Source organism: Lethenteron reissneri, chromosome 45 (assembly GCF_015708825.2).
Source record: "Lethenteron reissneri isolate LAM-NWPU_2019-01 chromosome 45, ASM1570882v1, whole genome shotgun sequence".
NCBI classification, from domain to species: domain Eukaryota; kingdom Metazoa; phylum Chordata; class Hyperoartia; order Petromyzontiformes; family Petromyzontidae; genus Lethenteron; species Lethenteron reissneri.
In genome coordinates this window covers 1,076,789-1,094,956 of record NC_083823.1, presented here as the reverse complement: position 1 = coordinate 1,094,956, position 18,168 = coordinate 1,076,789, and the positions used below count along the sequence as shown (strand labels likewise).

The following is an 18,168-nucleotide window of genomic DNA, read 5'->3' as shown; positions in this document are numbered from 1 at the left end:
TGCAGCTCTTTGTCAGAAGCGACTTGGCCACAAAAGATAGCGCAACCAAGTGGCTCATCACGTGGAACTTTATAGCAACCACATACTCTGAACGCTCGTTTCTAAATGTGGGGCGAGAAAAATCCACGCGACCACGGGTGAGAGAGACACGCATACTCCAAATATACAGCAGCAGGCGTCAGGGCCGGGATCGAACCCCATGACCTCCTGCACACCAGGCGAGGGAGTTGACATCTCGTCACCGCGGTCATCGACCACCTGCAGCGACTCGCACGCCGGCCCGTGCTCACCAGGCCGGCCGGCCCCTTCCAGCGACTAAGAGGCCGGATTGAGTTCATTACATTCGAGACGGTTACATCGTCATTAGCGGGTTGCTGCTGACCACAGAGAGATGGGGTGGATGGGAACACCCACGGTCTCGCGCGCGCGGCACTCACACGCGTACACCACATGCACACACGCATACACCACAAGCACACGTGCACACGCACACGCATACACCACGCGCACACGTGCACACGCACACGCATACACCACACGCACACGCGTACACCACACGCACACGTGCACACGCATACACCACGCGCACACGCGCGACATCCTCCCGTCAGTGTAATTGCTCACAGCCTCCGCATTTTGTTTAACGAGTGAATTTTTTTGGCAGGGGCGAAAAGTCAGAACCTCAGAGGTCTTCAGATGGAGTGATTCACTCTCCGCTATCCGGTGGAATGATTCACTCTCTCTCTCTCGCCTCGCTCTCAAATTCCTTGCCCATTGATCCATCCTCTCCGTCTCGCTGTCCCTCTCGCCCCGTGTCCATCTGCGTCTGTCTCTGTCTCTCTCTCTGTGGGCGTGCCTCCATGTGTGGCGGTGCGAACGGCAGCTTGTCTCTCTTCCAACCCCCCCGTCTCTGCATGTCCGTGCATCATCTCCGTGTCTCTCTGCTGTTGTCCACCGAGCTCTCTCTCTCTCTCTCTTCGTACAGGTCTTTCTCCCTTTGTCTCCCTGTGACTCTCTCTCTATGCATTTCTGCCCGTCTCTAAATGTGTCCGTCTGTCTAACGCACATCTCGTTACAGTTTCGTACATATCTGACTGTCTCCAGTCTGTCCGTGTTCCTGTTTGCCTGCCGGTCCATCTTTCTCTCCTTTTGTCAGCCTGCCCTGCGCGTCTCTCCATGTGCCTGCCCGTTCTGCCCATCTCCGTGCTTCCGTCTCCCTCCCCTCCGCTCCCCGTGGTCTGTTTGTCATCGCTTCTCACCAAGCGCGCTAGGAAGCGAGCCACAACGCAGAGCCAAGTCTCCCTTCTGGTATTAATTATCCAAAAGGGCTCCGCAGTGGGGGCGAAATAATGGGCAGCTTCCACGGGACTGTCAAAAGCGCAACGATCCCGGCCCAAAGAAACATTCCTGCGCCTCTCAACAACAACAGCAGCAGCAGCAACAACAGCGACGATACATTCCACTTGACGGGGACATTTTCACCGAGTTGCGCCGTTGATAACGAGAAGGCGGAGGAGGAGTGCGAGGAGGACTGAGCGGTCTCCTGGTCGTGAGCGCTGTCAATAAACGGCGCCACCCTCCGTCCTTACCAACCCCTGGGACGTAACTCTCGAAATGAGGACCCAAAGAATCCCGATTCGAGATTGCGCCTTGTTGTTTTCGTGTGGGGGAGGGGGGGGGGTGTGGGCGCCATGAGACCGACGGAGGCTCCGGAGTTGGGGGCGACCCCCTTCGTCGATTGACGCTGAAACAAACCGGCAAGCAAATTGTAGTCGACGACGGTCACTGGGGGGGGGGGGGGGGGGGGGGCTCGGATTCCTGGGACCTCTTTGGGAGCCGTATCCTTAGTGATCCTTCGTGCCTCCTGTACAGGGGGGGGGGGGGCAGCACGGCAGGTGGGTCGTGGTCGACTCGTACTTGGCGAGCGCATTCGGAGCGTTGTCTCCTTCGTAGCGCGTGGGGGGGCGTGGGGGGCGCGGGGTTCTCCCTCCGTCCCGGGCACTCGGGGTTTCCTCCTGCACGGCTCGAAGGTCCACAGAGAAGGATCCGAGTAGGATCCGAATGGAAATCCGTCTCGGGAACCCTACCCAGGCTTTCCAGAGCAAACAAGAGGACTGGACAGACTGACCCCCCCCCCCTCCACGCCATTAAAATGCGAAATTTGCAACTGGCTCGGGTTCACCGCTGCTCTGTGATTGTTTGAGAGAGAAAAAAATCTGACTTAGAATGTGGGAAGAAAACACAAGAAATGGCTCAAACGGTGGATGTTTTGAGTGCAGCTAACCCTTATTTACGTAAGATGCTGCTATTTGTTTTATATTTTAATATCCGACTGCTGGCCCATTGCTGTCGGCCAAGACTGGCATTCAAACAATCCGGGATTAGCGCTCGCAGCAGCCAAAAGGAATGAAGCGCATGAAAGGGAGGAGGGAACGAGGCGCCAAAGGGGGGGGAGGGGTGCGAGAGAAAGAGAGAGGAGTTCAAAACACGTCGATGAATCAGAGGCAATGCCCCGGGTCGCAGTTGCGGACATTTTTCAATCTGTCCTCGTGGGTGCTCGATCTCAAACGGCGTCGAGATTCAAGCGACGATATCAGACGCAGAGACAGCGGCGGCGAGCGGCGCTCGTAACTCAGCCGCCGCCAACAATGTCGGAAGTTCGCCAGCGGCTGGCGGCGCTGTTGGCCACGTACGGTGCGAAAGAAGTTCAACTTACACACAGACACACGCAACTTCCCAGCGCCCTCTCCCCCGCCCGCTTTGTGGCAAGCGAGGATGTTGTCTTCTCCGACTCGGCGCATCATCCGAGCCAAGGTTTTGATTTAGAAGGAAAAAATTGAGAAACGACTTGGGGCCGAAGCCGTCAGCGCGCATTCTCCTCGCAGCGGGAACCGGGAAACGGGCCCCCCACCGCCCGGCCACAGCACCGTGGAATGTCCACGCCGAGAGGAGCCCTGTCAGCGCGCAGACGCTTAGGCGACGAACGCTGCCGCCCTCCCCCTCTCGCCCCCCCCCCCGCCACTGCCCGCGACACCCTCAGCCGCGGGGAGCGGCGGTTTAGCTTTTAAACAACTCGGAGGCGGATTCCATTTAGTCGGCCGCTTAATGCAAATGTGTCGTTTTCAGCTGTCGGCTCTGCAGGCCACACGGGCTTTCGTTTGTTTGGGTAAGCGGCAGTTTTCTTTTTGGGGGGGGGGTGGATGGGTGTGGGAAGAGCTCCATTGACGCCCACCCAGACGGCGCTTTGCTTGTGAAGGCTCTTTTCTCTCGCACTCTCTCTCTCTCTCAGACGGACGTCCAGCGCTAAAGCGTCATCTACAAAGACGCCCCTGTGTTGTGCCGTGTCTCTCTGTGTGTGTGCGTGGGGAGGCGGCGGGGGGGTCATTTAGCCTCCAAGATATGGGACCCACATCTTCCTATTGTGGATGGTTGGGGTGGCACAGGATGAAGGGGTCAGGGCAAAGGCAGGGGGTTAAGGTTTGAGATGTGGTTAAGGGCTGTGGGCCACAGGAATCGTGTTAGAAATAGGGTCAAGGGTTAGGATTATGGCCTGAGGTGTGGGATGGGGACGTCGGGGAGGGTTAAGAACTGGGATTAAGATTTCAGATGGGGGTTTAGCGATCAGGATGGAATCAGGAATACAGTTAAGAGGCGGTGCTGGGGTTAGGATAAGACTAAGGAATTGGTTAGGGGATCAGGTGTAAGATTAGTACCGAGATAGGGTCATGAAGGGCGTTGTTGAGGCCATTATGTGCCCATATCACTCAAAATTGGATGAACTTGGAGTGTGTTTGTGATGTGAAATGAGAAATGAAACCTCTTGACCCGCGCTCTCTGTGAGCAAGCCTTGGCCGCAACGCCTGTGCAACAGCGCAGCTACAACGGGCACGCGTAATTAAAATAAAAACTGTTTAAATAAATGCGTGAATACCGTCAATAAAATGCGCTCAGGGCGACGTGCGGTCGATTCCGTGTGACGAGACTCTGGCGAGCGGTTTGCTCCGTTGTCGCCGCATTATTAACCATCACCCAAAGCCGGCACTCTAAATTCCTGGCGTCGTGCGGATTCGGCGCAAGAGCCCGAGGGGAGAGGGGGCAGCCCACCAAGGTGAGGCGACGCCGAGTCGAGAGGGAGGGAGGGAGGGAGGGAGGGAGGGAGGGAGGGAGGGAGGGCCATCAACGTGAGATGGCCGAGCGAGGCCGCTCCGCACGTCACACCCGCCGGGCTGCACCTGAGCGACACGGCGCAGCCACTACGACGGACGAGGTCGGGCGCGCGAACGTTTGCCAACGTAGAAGAGTAGACCAAATACCCTGTCACAAGGGGGGCTCGCTCTACGGAGGTCGCGCTGGCGGGGCGGGGAGGGGGGCTCTCTCGGCCGGCAGGACAGGGGCGTGCGACGGCCATCGCAGGGGCGGCGCCTTTTTAGCGCTCGCGGCCGTGACCGTTTATGGCTCTGGGAGTCGCCGCGTGCGCAGGCAACGGGTTGGTGAGCACGAACAAAGTGTCCACCGCTGTGAGTCTGGGAACAGGCGCTGAGAGTCTGGGAACAGGCGCCGTGAGACTGGGAACAGGCGCCGTGAGACTGGGAACAGGCACCGTGAGTCTGGGAACAGACGCCGTGAGTCTGGGAACAGGCACTGTGAGTCTGGGAACAGGCACCGTGAGTCTGGGAACAGACGCCGTGAGTCTGGGAACCGGCACTGTGAGTCTGGGAACAGGCACCGTGAGTCTGGGAACAGGCACTGTGAGTCTGGGAACAGGCACCGTGAGTCTGGGAACAGGCGCCGTGAGACTGGGAACAGGCGCCGTGAGTCTGGGAACAGGCGCCGTGAGACTGGGAACAGGCGCCGTGAGTCTGGGAACAGGCGCCGTGAGACTGGGAACAGGCGCCGTGAGTCTGGGAACAGGCGCCGTGAGTCTGGGAACAGGCACCGTGAGTCTGGGAACAGGCGCCGTGAGACTGGGAACAGGCGCCGTGAGACTGGGAACAGGCACCGTGAGTCTGGGAACAGGCACCGTGAGTCTGGGAACAGGCGCCGTGAGTCTGGGAACAGGCACCGTGAGTCTGGGAACAGGCGCCGTGAGTCTGGGAACAGGCACTGTGAGTCTGGGAACAGGCGCCGTGAGTCTGGGAACAGGCACCGTGAGTCTGGGAACAGGCGCCGTGAGACTGGGAACAGGGGCCGTGAGACTGGGAACAGGCGCCGTGAGTCTGGGAACAGGCACCGTGAGTCTGGGAACAGGCGCCGTGAGTCTGGGAACAGGCACCGTGAGTCTGGGAACAGGCGCCGTGAGTCTGGGAACAGGCGCCGTGAGACTGGGAACAGGCGCCGTGAGTCTGGGAACAGGCGCTGTGAGTCTGGGAACAGGCACCGTGAGTCTGGGAACAGGCACCGTGAGTCTGGGAACAGGCACCGTGAGTCTGGGAACAGGCGCCGTGAGACTGGGAACAGGCACCATGAGTCTGGGAACAGGCACCGTGAGTCTGGGAACAGGCACCGTGAGTCTGGGAACAGGCGCCGTGAGTCTGGGAACAGGCGCTGTGAGTCTGGGAACAGGCACCGTGAGTCTGGGAACAGGCACCGTGAGTCTGGGAACAGGCACCGTGAGTCTGGGAACAGGCGCCGTGAGACTGGGAACAGGCACCATGAGTCTGGGAACAGGCACCGTGAGTCTGGGAACAGGCACCGTGAGTCTGGGAACAGGCGCCGTGAGTCTGGGAACAGGCGCTGTGAGTCTGGGGACAGGCACTACGAGCTGTGAAGGAGTTTGTGTAAAATCTGCCTTGGTCCTCTTGCAGAGTCAGCAAGGCGATGAACGACTCCTACTCGCCCAGTCCGGGAGAGGTCTCCGCGTGGCGAGCGTCGCGGCGAAGTCGTCCTCACCCTGAACATCTCCTCCCCCTTTAATCCCACTCCTCCTAATGCGTCGGCAACGTCGATGCGAGCGCGGTTCAATAAATCAAACGTTGGTTTTATTTAAACCAGGTGAGGGTCGGTCGATTCGACTAAAACCCCCTCCCCTACTCCTCCTCGGCGAGATGACGAGATCACAGGCCTCCGTAGCAGAGAGGGGCGGCAAATACTCGCGCAGATGATTCATCACGAGCTGCGCGAAGCGTGGTGGGAAGAGGACGGGGGAATGGGGCGGGGGGGTGCATAAAAATAAACGAGTGGGGAATTATGTCAAGCGTAAAAAATTACATGAAAAGCCAATATCTTGGCTGAACCAATTTGGCTGCTCTGCCAGTGGCTAGTTGGTTTTGGGCTGCTTATACGCCAGCAATCGTCACCTACTTCTGAAGTGCGGCAACGAGTTACACCCGTGAGTCTTTTTGTTGTTGCTGGGACTGAAGTATACTTCACATCGACCTGGCTTCCACGTCCACGGCGCTTGTCAAATGCCGGGAATGTTAAGACGACGACCAAAAGCTCCGCACTCTGGTGGCGGCGCGGTCAAACGCTGTACCCATCAAGTGAACCGCCCAGACAAAGCAATCAACACAGAATTCATTCTGACCGCGGTCGAGGTTTAAACTATGACATACCCACCTTGATGAAGACGTACTCTCATCCACAGCCGCGCAGGAATCGAAGGTCTCTTCCACAAAATTGTAATCCCCGTCTCCACCAAACCCCACTGATTCCCAACGACTGTTAGGTGATCCCTATTAAACATTGGGTCCATTAATAATAAAACACTGATTATATTAATGATATTCTTGTGGAGAGTACTACGTACATTCTCTGCCTGACTGAAACGTGGCATTCGCCATCAGATATTGGTCCATTTTCTTGAATCGGTTCCTCCAAGGTTTACCACTTCTTTGAATGTGCGCGGCCATCATGTTGGGGTGGTGGTGTGGTTGCGATTGCTAAATCTCATTTCAAATTCCGATTTAAAGCTTTCGTGACTACAGGGATTCATCTTCTTGATTCTTTCGGTAAAGTCACGTAGAAGGGAAATAATAAAATAATAAAAATAAAATTGAGAATTGTATTTTATTATGTTTTTATTTTATTTTTGTTATTTCCCTTCTACGTGACTTTACCGAAAGAACCAAGAAGATCATTTCAAATTCGTGAATATGAAACTGTCCAGCTGCACCCACCTTCACTTATCATCCTTTCCGCATCTGAAGCTGTGTATATTCTACCACCCACCTAAGGCTCATTGTGGCTTTATGTAGGACTTCACAGATTACGTATCACGGCTCACTGTCTTCCGCTCTGGTAATATAATTGTTGGTGATTTAAATTTACATATAGATAACCCTAAAGATCCTTCTGCATTTGCATTCTGTCCATTCTTGGTACCCTTGGACCGACTCAATCTATTTATTCTCCTACTCATTCGAAAGGCAATATCTTAGATCTGGTAATCTCAAACAACATTGCAATTACTGTTTCCTTAATCTCCTCTGTGGTTCACAGTGACCACTGCCGCATTGATCTGTCTGCCTGCCTTACAAATCCTCCACCTGATGTCACCACCTTTTCTTATCGGTCTTATAATCATATCTCACCTGCTCGACTCTCTTCGCACATTCTTGATTTTTAAAAATCCGACTTTCCTTACTCCTGATGTACCTTCTGTGAACCACTATAATCAAACATTATCAGAAGTAGTTAACAATATTTATCCTTTCACAAAACTATTTAGTCGACACAATCTTCTTCAGCTCCGTGGTACACAACTCATGTGCATGATCAACAAAACAGCTGGACGTTGCTTAGAGAGGCAGTGGAGATCAACTGGTCTTGAAGTTCATTTACAGATCCGGAACAATCAATTGCAAGCATATCATATATTGATTATCAAGCCAAAACTGACGATTATGCTAGGCTTGTCAACGAAGCCGAGGGAGACTTAACTAAATTATACGAAACAATTAATTATCTTCTCTATCATAAAAAATAAATCCTTCACTACATCTACATCGGTGATTCAATGGGAGAAATGTATTTCTTATTTCTATCAAAAAGTACAAAATATCAGATCATCAGTCAGAACCCCGTCTGTGTCATCTTGTGCTTTGAGGCCTTCATCTATCCATCCCTGCTTGGACCTTCCACCGTTAGTTTCTGAAAGGACATTGTTAACATTATTCACAAACTTTACAAAAGAAAACACCTGTCACCATCGATACCATTGCCTTCTGGATTGATCATTCCATGTTCAGCAATTTTAATTCCATTTCTTACAAAAACTATTCATTAATCTCCACGCTCTTTAGTGTTAGAATCAGAACTCAAGGTAGCAGCTATCACCCCGGTTCTCAAAAATCCGTCCCTTGATCCTGATATATTCGCTGGCAAATATATTATTTTTTATTAACACAATAAGAAACGAGATGAAACGTCGTCTTGCGAAGAAAATAAATCCGAAATGAACTAAATCTGCCATATTATTCTCATCAGCTGTAATTTCCCCAGCGGGATGGCTTTGTCATTAAAATTTAATTTACTCCAAAATCGCCTGCCAGCGACGGCGCCAAGGGTTGATGTTGATCATCTGGTTCATCATAAATGCAAATTACTGGCGAAACGTCGTAGTCAGATTGTAAATGTTGTGGCTTGGCTCTCCAACACACCGGTTAGTGCTGTACTAGTGACGAATTGGCACGTTCTGTTTACGTGACAACCCTTACTAGTTGGCTGTGTTGGGTGGTGGTGAGTTTTAAAGACACATTTATATATTTACGCAGACTGGAAAAATGACCTATTATGGATGATATTGGTCACAAAAGCCTGCTACGTGTTAAAATGCTAAAATGTCTCAGTGGGGCAAGGAAAAACTTGAAAACCCCCCGTGAAAGACCAAAACAGAAAAACCCTTCCCAATCACCTCTTGGGGAAAAAACCTGAAACTAGATTCATGCAAATCGGCCAAACGCCAGCACGTGCGGTGTTTGTGTGCATGTGCGTGCAGCCCTACGGCCACTATAAACGCACGGAAACTCCACAAATCACACACACGTTTTTACTTTATGAACCTTGAACTTCTTTCGCACTGCGCGTAGCCGACCACGCTAATCGGAGGTGCGGGAGGGGTTCAGGACGCCGAGCTCGACACAGAAGAGCAGGGGTCCACTGGTCGGTTCTTTACAGAATGGACAATCGAGCTTGGGGCACATGCATCGTGCCGTCAGGAAGGGGGGCCTGCGGCACTCTGCTGTGCAGTGCCGAGTTCCCCTTTAAGGGGAGCGGTGTATTGACCAATGTGTTGAGTTTTCTTGGTGTTGTGTTTTTGTTGTTGTATTAATTGTTGTTGTTGTGTTTTGTTGTTGTATAAGTTGTTGTTGTTGTTGTGTTTTTTGTTGTTGTATTAATTGTTGTTGTTGTGTTTTTGTTGTTGTATTAATTGTTGTTGTTGTGTTTTTGTTGTTGTATTAATTGCTGTTGTTGTTGTTGTGTTTTTGTTGTTGTATTAATTGTTGTTGTTGTGTTTTTGTTGTTGTATTAATTGTTGTTGTTGTGTTTTTTGTTCTTGTATTAATTGTTGTTGTTGTGTTTTTGTTGTTGTGTTTTTTTGTTGTGCACCACTGCCAGTACAGCATCGCCACACGATGTGTTCAATAATAATAATAATGTAGTTCTCTAATGATGATGCCACAGAGGTTGATTGCTGGCCAAGTCAAACATAAGAACTCGTCATGCCCCGGGGGAGACTTACAGATTAACCACGACAACCCCGGGAACACCACAAGCAGAGGTGGCGGCAACCCTCGAGACAGCCCCCCCTGCCCCCCCCCCCCCCGTCCCCACTGAAAGTTTAAATCCGTGGCAGTGCCACGCCACCGATGGACTGGGCGCCCTCCCGAAGGGCACGTGGAGTGGACATCGCGTCAACAACGGGGTCAGCAGCAGCAGCACGAGGCAAAGGCGCAACCCTGCAATTGCCCGCTCACGCCACTGCTGGCGGGAGGCCCGCCACGAGAGCGAGCACGGCAGAGGCCCTCTGGAGGGGTGTTTTGGTCTACTCTTCCACGCTGCCCAGTTGTCTTGGACGAGGCGGGAGTGCCCACACTTTACCCCACCGCGTGCGACCGGCCGAGTGACCAACTACGGTGGGGGGGGGGGGGGGGTGGGTTCAGCTGCCACGCCAGGAGGTCGCGTCGAAGCGGCGACCTCTGGATCGCGGCTCGTCGCTCGTGACGCCGCGGGAGCGCGCGGCGCAGACGCCGGGTCCCGTACCTGCACGGCGTTGACGACGTGCGGCTTGCCCAGCAACACGGACGCTCTCGGTGGCTGGCAGCCGCCGTGAGAACGTAAGGCGGCGCCCCGTGTCACTGCTCCCCATCTGCCCTTTGGCAAATATCGCGCTCGCAATGACACTAACGATGCAGATTGCGCATTATTCACTTGGGCACGTGCGCGACCCCTCCGCCCTGCAATTCACGAAACGTTCACGTGGCCTCCGACCGAATCGGCCCCAACGCTGACGATCGTCGGCGGGGCGCGGAAGGCGAGCACTAACGAGGCGTGGGTGCCCTCACCTGTGCGGGCGCTACCGTTGACCTGGACCCGCCTGAGTGTAGCATCCGAGACGTGGTGGCGCCGTGTTGGATGTTACCCACGACGGACTGCGTCGTCTTGAAGGGGCCTTGAACTGACTGGGGAATATATTCGAGTCTGGTCTGTGGTAAAGGTGGCGACCTTACCCAAGGCAGTCCTGTAACTTTGGGGTGGTTAGGGGAGTGTGCCCCCATCACTCCATCATCCCCCATGCTGAATTCTCAGCCCCCCTCATCCTAAATTATTATAGTTAAGTGAAAAATGTGGGTTCGATCCCGACCCTGACAGCTGCTGTGTATTTGGAGTTTGCGTGTCTCTCTCCCCGTGGTCACGTGGATTTTTCTCCGAGTCCTCCGGTTTTTCCCTCCACATTTAAAATCAACATCACGCGTTCAAGAGTATTTGGCTGCTATACATTTCCACACGATGATAAGCCATCATTTGTGGTGGCCAGGCCACTTCTAAAAGACCCAGCGACATAGCTCAGTGAGCCTTACCTGGTAAAATAAAAAATTGTTTACAGTTTTAATGGCAGTGGTGGTCTTTCTTCACGCACACCGGTGGGCGGGAGCGGACCGCGTGGCAGACGAAACGCGGATCGCACCAAGCGTCAGCGTTTGTGTTTGATCATTTCAGCAACAACAACAAAGAAATGAGTATTCGCGCACCACAGCTTGGCGAGCCCCCAGTCTATCGCCCCACCTCGGCTGCAATCTCCCCCCTCATCGCGATCGGGGAGTTTCGCGAAAAACTCCACGAGATTCGCCGCTGCTTTGCCTCCATCACGCTTGGACCGCAGGCACCAGCCCGCCAGCCCGCCCGCCCGCCCGACCGCGCTATAAACTTGACCGCACTTTTCCGAGAGGCAGACGTAACAAGGGGAACGATTAACTGCGCGAGAGATATCGGACGCCAATGCATCTTGCTCGGCAACCAACCCCAAATCTGACCCGCCCGCCCGCCCCCACCCACCACCACCACCGCCACCGCCACCCAGGTGTGTCAGATTTGTGACTCCCTGGAGTCATGCCTCCTGCGAAAATCGAAGGGGGCAACATAAAATGTGCAAAACCACGCCGGACTCAAGCCATTGCCACTAGCGGTCACTGGCCACTCGCTATCAATCAATCAATCAAGCGGTCGATCGATCGGTGGAGCAGTGAGCCCTTTCTTCACCAGCAGGGGACAGCACGGTGAGATTTATTGACCACTACTGCCATTTATTTGTTCTCCCTTGGCTCCAAGTCTCCTAAAGGCAGCATTTAGTGCAAACCCCACATCCGAGTTGTAACAAAGGGTTTCACAGCCAAATGTTACAATTCACAGAGTATGATGTCTGGGTCGGGCCACGGAACGATCCGGCCACATTTTGGCGTCGTTCAAACCTCACCGACCTGACACAATGTGCTTGGATGCGTTGGGTGGTGGAGGGTGTCAGCAACACACATTTGGCCAGATCAATACGTGACCTGACTGAAGAAGTCAACTTTGAATAATAGTAATAGTAGTAGTGAAATAACTGATGACCCTTTTGTCAAAGCACTGCTGGATGAAAGTCTCCACATGCCATGTCGGTCACGGGTGTTGCTTTGACCACACTGCACCGCGCTGGTCGCTGCGAGTTGGTGAAGGGGGCGGGAGGGAACCCAGAGCTGCTTCAGGTATCTCACTCGCCGCTAATATTTCGCCGTCGGCAAGAATTGACAATCGGCACCGCAGCGATGCACCGCACACGTCGGGGCGGTGACAGCCCCAGCGGTAGCGCCGGTCGCCGCGTGTTGCCGAGCGTCACGGTTCGAATCCGGCGGCCCGCCCTGGTTATTGCTGCAACTGCAGTGACCTTTAAAAAGCGTGCATCTTGTGCCACGCGGTGGATGGTAAAGGTCAGGCGACGTCGTGTGTAAGCAGCAGGCCGCTGTGTGCGCGCTGACGTCCTGGTCCTAATTGGAAGAATTACACCGCAAGTCACTCAATTAGCATCGCACTCGGCAATCGTCGCCCCCTACTTACTGCGAAGACCTGGCAGGACCCTTCTGAAAAAGAGACGTGAGGCTCACTGTCGTTTTCCTGGGCAAACGAGCGTCGTAGTAGTATAGTAGTAATACAAGAGTGTGTGTGCTAAATAGTTACCAATGTGTAGTAATAAGAGAGTGTGCGTGCTAAATATTTAACAATTTTCTCGAGGAATGCATCGTCTGTAATTTGACAGCGGATCATAATATGCCAAGTATACCCCAGACAATTATGAAAAGCAGATTGTAATTAAAATAAAATAAAGAAGCGAACGAGAACAGGATGGAAGTGGTGGTTGTTGTTGTTGTCGTTGCCGCGAGAAAAATGTTATCGGCGTATTCCAATGCCGTGCGTATTCCAACGCACACAGCGAGGCGTGCGCGCGTGTCCACGTCTCATTGACGCGTCGACTAACCACAGCTCCGGCTGCGGCGTACGGCTCGGAAAGCGCGCGACGTGGGGCACAGAACACGGAGCTCGCGCGAACTCCGAGTTCTGCACCGAGAGAAAGAGAAAGAGGGGAAACCAAAAGGCAAAACCCGGAGGCGCCACGCCGCCAAGGGCGGCAAGCCGTCGTGGGCAGACCACGACGACGTCGAGGGAGCGATGTCCTGTGGACGAGACCGGCGATGGAATGGCAGCCAAAGGACGGAGGGGGGGGATGAGTCGTGTGCGGGAACGCGGACGTCGCGGTGGGAATTCGTTGGGACCGATGGCCGCTTCGCGAGGTGACGGCACCGACGATGATGACGACGGCGGTGGCGGTGGAGACGCGCAGTGGGCACGCGTCTCATGCAAGTTTCAAGCGACGAGACGCCGACGCGGCGCGCTCGTCTCAACGACTCTGTTACCCGTGAACAACTCCCGTGAACAACTCTCGTGAACAACTCCCGTGAACACCACCCGTGAACAACTCCCGTGAACAACTCCCGTGAACAACTCCCGTGAACACCGCCCGTGAACATCTCCGGTGAACAACTCCCGTGAACAACTCCCGTGAACACCTCCCGTGAACAACTCCCGTGAACAACTCCCGTGAACAACTCCGGTGAACACCTCCCGTGAACAACTCCCGTGAACAACTCCGGTGAACACCTCCCGTGAACAACTCCCGTGAACAACTCCCGTAAACAACTCCCGTGAACACAGCCCGTGAAGCAACTCCCGTAAACAACTCCCGTGAACAACTCTCGTGAACACCTCCCGTGAACACCGCCCGTGAACAACTCCCGTGAACAACTCTCGTGAACACCTCCCGTGAACACCGCCCGTGAACAACTCCCGTGAACAACTCTCGTGAACACCTCCCGTGAACACCTCCCGTGAACAACTCCCGTGAACAACTCCCGTGAACAACTCCCGTGAACACCTCCCGTGAACAACTCCCGTGAACAACTCTCGTGAACACCTCCCGTGAACAACTCCCGTGAACAACTCCCGTGAACAACTCCCGTGAACACCTCCCGTGAACAACTCCCGTGAACGGCGCGTGCGGTGCGACCTCGAGCAGCAGCAGCAGCAGTTGCCGGGCTGCGGTGCGCGCACCGCCACTCTGTGAGCCCGACCACCTGAATTCAATTCCCGGCCACGGCGGCAATCAGCAGTGGCCAGCGCTGTCTGAACAACCCGCACCCGCACGGACCTGCTTGGTGAAGTATGGCCACAACGACCCCTCCTCCCCTCGTGCCCGACAGGACTTGCGATTGACAAGGAGTCGTACATACATGTGTCTTGCATGTCTGCCATTGTATTTAAATCAACGACACATGTTTGCTGGGGGGTGGGGGTGTATATTGGCACAGAAGTGGGGAGTCAGTGAATAGGCGGCTTATGAAGTGTTATTTATACGCTCCACGATGACGTTAATGTTTACTCTGCGTGTGTATACATATCACGTATATCACAAACCTGTCAACCCCTTATCAGTGCCCTACCTTATTACAGGCCAACTCAGACCTTATTGGTCACCCCGTGTCCCTTATAAATCTCAGCGTTCATCCTGCAAAGTCCCATCACAAGCGAGGTACACAAACAGACAAAACACATTCTTTGTGTCCGTATTGAAACGGCTGTCTGCCGTATGGACGTGAAAACGCAATGTCCCTTGACAAGAATTCGGGCTAAACCGTGTGTGTTGACAGCTGTGGTATCATCAAGTCATTCTCTATCCACTGCTGGCTTGATGGCAGCCCCAACTCACGCACAGACCACATTACAAAGACAAAGATCCCCCCCCCCGCACGCCGCCGTGTAGCCTCAACAGACTGGAGGGGCAAGTGCTGTTAGCGAGCAGCAGCTGTGAAGGCCGGCACGGCACACGAGGGGGTGGGTGGCCAACACCACGCCCGCCCGCCTTTGTCTCCCCAGTGGCGATGTTGAGACACCGCACAAGGTACGCAATTGAGGCTGGGTCGACCTAGGGGAGGCCCAGGACCGGTTCAGATAATCGTCACCGATATTGGCCGTGAGCGGGAATCGAACTCGGGTCGCCGGGTCCGTAGCGCAGCGTAGCGCTAACCACTACACTGCCGCTCCCCATAGACACCCACACACACACAGACAGACACACACACAGACACCCACACACACACAGACACCCACACACACACAAAGACAGACACACACATAGACACCCACACATAGACAGACACACAGACAAAGACAAAGATCCCCCGTATACCCTTGACAGACTGTAGGGGCTGTTAGCGAGCACCTATGAAGGCCGGAACGGTACACGAGGGGGTGGGTGGCCAGCACCACGCCCGACCGCCTTTGTCTCCCCAGTGGCGATGTTTACACCTCGCACCAGGTACTCATTTGAGGCTGAGTCGACCTAGGGGAGGCCCACACACAGACATACACCTACACACACACAGACACAAAGACAGACACACACATAGACCCCCACACGCCCACAGACACCCACACACAGACAGACACCCACCCACACCCACAGACACCCACACACCCACAGACACCCACCCACACCCACAGACACCCACACACCCACAGACACCCACACACACAGAGACACCCACAGACACCCACCCACCGACACCCACACACTCCACTCACCCGCCATCTCGTGGGAAGGGACCCCCCTGGCAGGGAGCCCCCGCGCCGCGTACGCTTGGCGCACCGCCCCGCAAGTCCGCGCCGAGCCCGCGGCATCCCCGGCAGCGGTCACGCCGGAGCCCCCCAACAGCAGCAGTGCCGGCAGCAGTAGCAGGAGCAGCAGCTGACGATGCAGCAGCAGCTGATGCTGCCCGTAGCCCAGGCAAGACAGCGGCGGCGAGAGAGCCGAGTGGACGCGAGACGACATCGTCGTGGTGCCGTCTCCTCCGCGTGCGTCTCGCTGTGCCTCCTCCTCCTCCTCGCTGGGACGGCGACTCGAGGCGCGCTGGACGAGTGGCTCTCCGCGAGAGCTGCCGTGCGAGGTGTCGTGCCGTGCACGCCGTGCGTGCGTGCGGGTGGAGGAACAATGATGATGCTCCCAGCGGTTACCGTGTGGCCGTCGTGCGTGCGAGATGTCACACCTCCTGCCGTACTCGAGTCACGCAAAAAAAAAACACCACTCGCTCGTCGATAACACCGCCTTAAAAGGAAACAAGATATATGATAAACGACGTTTCGGGCAACAGCCTCTCTTTGTAGTCGCACTCGACAGCACGAGCGCGTCCGCTGCGGGCTTGGCTCCCTCCCTTTGTGGACTCAATTAAGGCGGATCGCTCCGTGCCTCTGCTCTGAATGTCGCGCTCACACGGATCGCCGATAGCTCGAATCCCACTTTCCCACCCACTTCGCATCTCCCTCCCTCCCTTTGGTTCCTCTCCCCCCCCTGCCCCCCCCCCCCTGCACTCTCCTCTGCGTGGGCACAGCGGCCCCTGTGCTCGCCTTGACGCAAGGTCCGATGAGACTTCTCCACTTTGCCAATTGTCGTCCAGTCGTGTAAACCGCGACAGGGCGGTTGCGGCGTGCTCCCAGTGTATAATAATGATTATTGTTGTTATAGAGCTGCCCGTGCTGCTGCTGCTGTGATTACACCCCGAGTCGCCGTGGTTTAATGTGCCGTTTGAACAAAGTTCGTTCTGGTTTGTCTCGCGTACATAACGCGCTGCGGATTCTTCACGTTGTTTGCCTCTGGTTCGTTTTCACATCCCCGCCTCGCAGTGTCCTGTAGCTACCACCGCCGCCACCACCACCACCAACGACCTGAGGCTGTGGTGGTGCTCATTGTGGAACTGATTCAGCTTCCTGGGGCCTCGCCCGCCGAGATTGTAAAGTCCGAATTGCCAATTTCTCGTGCGGTCACGCGCCTCCATCGTTTGCAGCCCCCTCTGCGCCAAGCCACCGCGGGAGGATGAAGTCGACCCCCCCCCCCACCGTTGTCGGTCAAGAGGGGGGGGGGTGTTTGGCCATACTTCACCACGCTGGCGAGTACCGGTTGGTGAAGTGGGCGGGGGAAGGGGTGGGCAGGGCTGCTTGTCCGAGTTCTTAGCGCAGTTGCTGCGTTCTGTTTTAAAAACGTTCAAAATAAAAGTGGCCTCCCTCGTCCAGACTGGCGATGGGACCTTGTTCGTGTCTGCCGCAGGTCCCAATCCAGTCAGAGACAAATTCCACGTTCTCACCGAAGGGGACCAGGATATCCCAAAACAACAGGCACTGTAGACTCCCAACAGCACCCCATAGGAACAGGGGCCGTTGGGTCGAGTCGACGACCCCCGTCCTGATTGCAACTGCGACTCCTTCTTGCTTGTGAGTGGGGCGCCTCCGTCCACAGGGCCACGTGGCCCCAAGGCTTGAGGCCTTCGCTTTGCGATTGCAGCTAGGCCGTAAAACGAAGGCAACGTTCCGGCAAAGGGCCTTCACCAGGCTGCTGACATCGCGTGGCTGTTGTACGTTAGCTTGATTAGCACGGTTGGCTAGGTACGGTGCGAAAGAAGTTCGACGTACGTACGTGCTTAATGCTTTACCAATTAAGTAGCGTCTGTTGGTTATAAAGTATTGCCAATACAGTCCGAGGGTGTTCGACGTGCAGCAGTGTGCGCGTTTGGGGAACAATGGAATGAGCTGGAGCATAAACCCAGCCCCAACCGCAGGGAGATGTTTCCCGAGGCTCTTTTGCCAAAAAACTGCCACGTGTCAAATGAGCGACCCGTGTGGGTGCGACTTTGGACGTGACAATTGTGGAGCGGTGATTTTTGTTTTTTAATGACATCTAAGCACAACACTCACATTGTTATATCTGCAGGGAGATCACGGTTTTAGCAGCAGAACTTATAAACACACGAGCCCATAGGCGTCTGATTTGAGATTCGTGTGCAACATGCAGAGTTACATTTTTTTTGTATTATTGGAATGGAGTTTCACGGAGAGATGTGGACAATGGGAACTGCAGGCGCGTCTCAGTGTTCACCCACAAAGCAGTGATTATGTAATAAGCGACTTCTGCGACACGTCGTGTAGAGGGTACGTTTTCTTTATTTCTCACACGGGCACAACACAGGCCAACCTTGTCCGTCTTACTCTGAGTACAACACTTAGATATTAACGCCTCCACTGGCTACACACAGCAGATCACTCGGCGTGGTCCCGCCGCCCTCACTCCGCTGAGGATGGCGATGGAAGCCCGCA

The 18,168-nt window shown here is 54.7% G+C and overlaps 1 protein-coding gene across 2 annotated transcripts in view; it reads right to left on the bottom strand.

Moving 5' to 3' along the window:
• The window catches only part of LOC133353920 (glypican-6-like), a 120,792-nt gene extending 104,478 nt beyond the window's left edge, over window positions 1–16,314 (bottom strand). For both annotated transcript variants that reach the window (XM_061570429.1, XM_061570430.1), the window contains exon 1: window positions 15,610–16,314. In XM_061570429.1, the coding sequence (XP_061426413.1) occupies window positions 15,610–15,856 (247 nt within the window). In that variant the 5' untranslated portion in view covers window positions 15,857–16,314. The remainder of the gene's footprint in view (window positions 1–15,609) is intronic.
• Window positions 16,315–18,168: the final 1,854 nt, after the last annotated feature.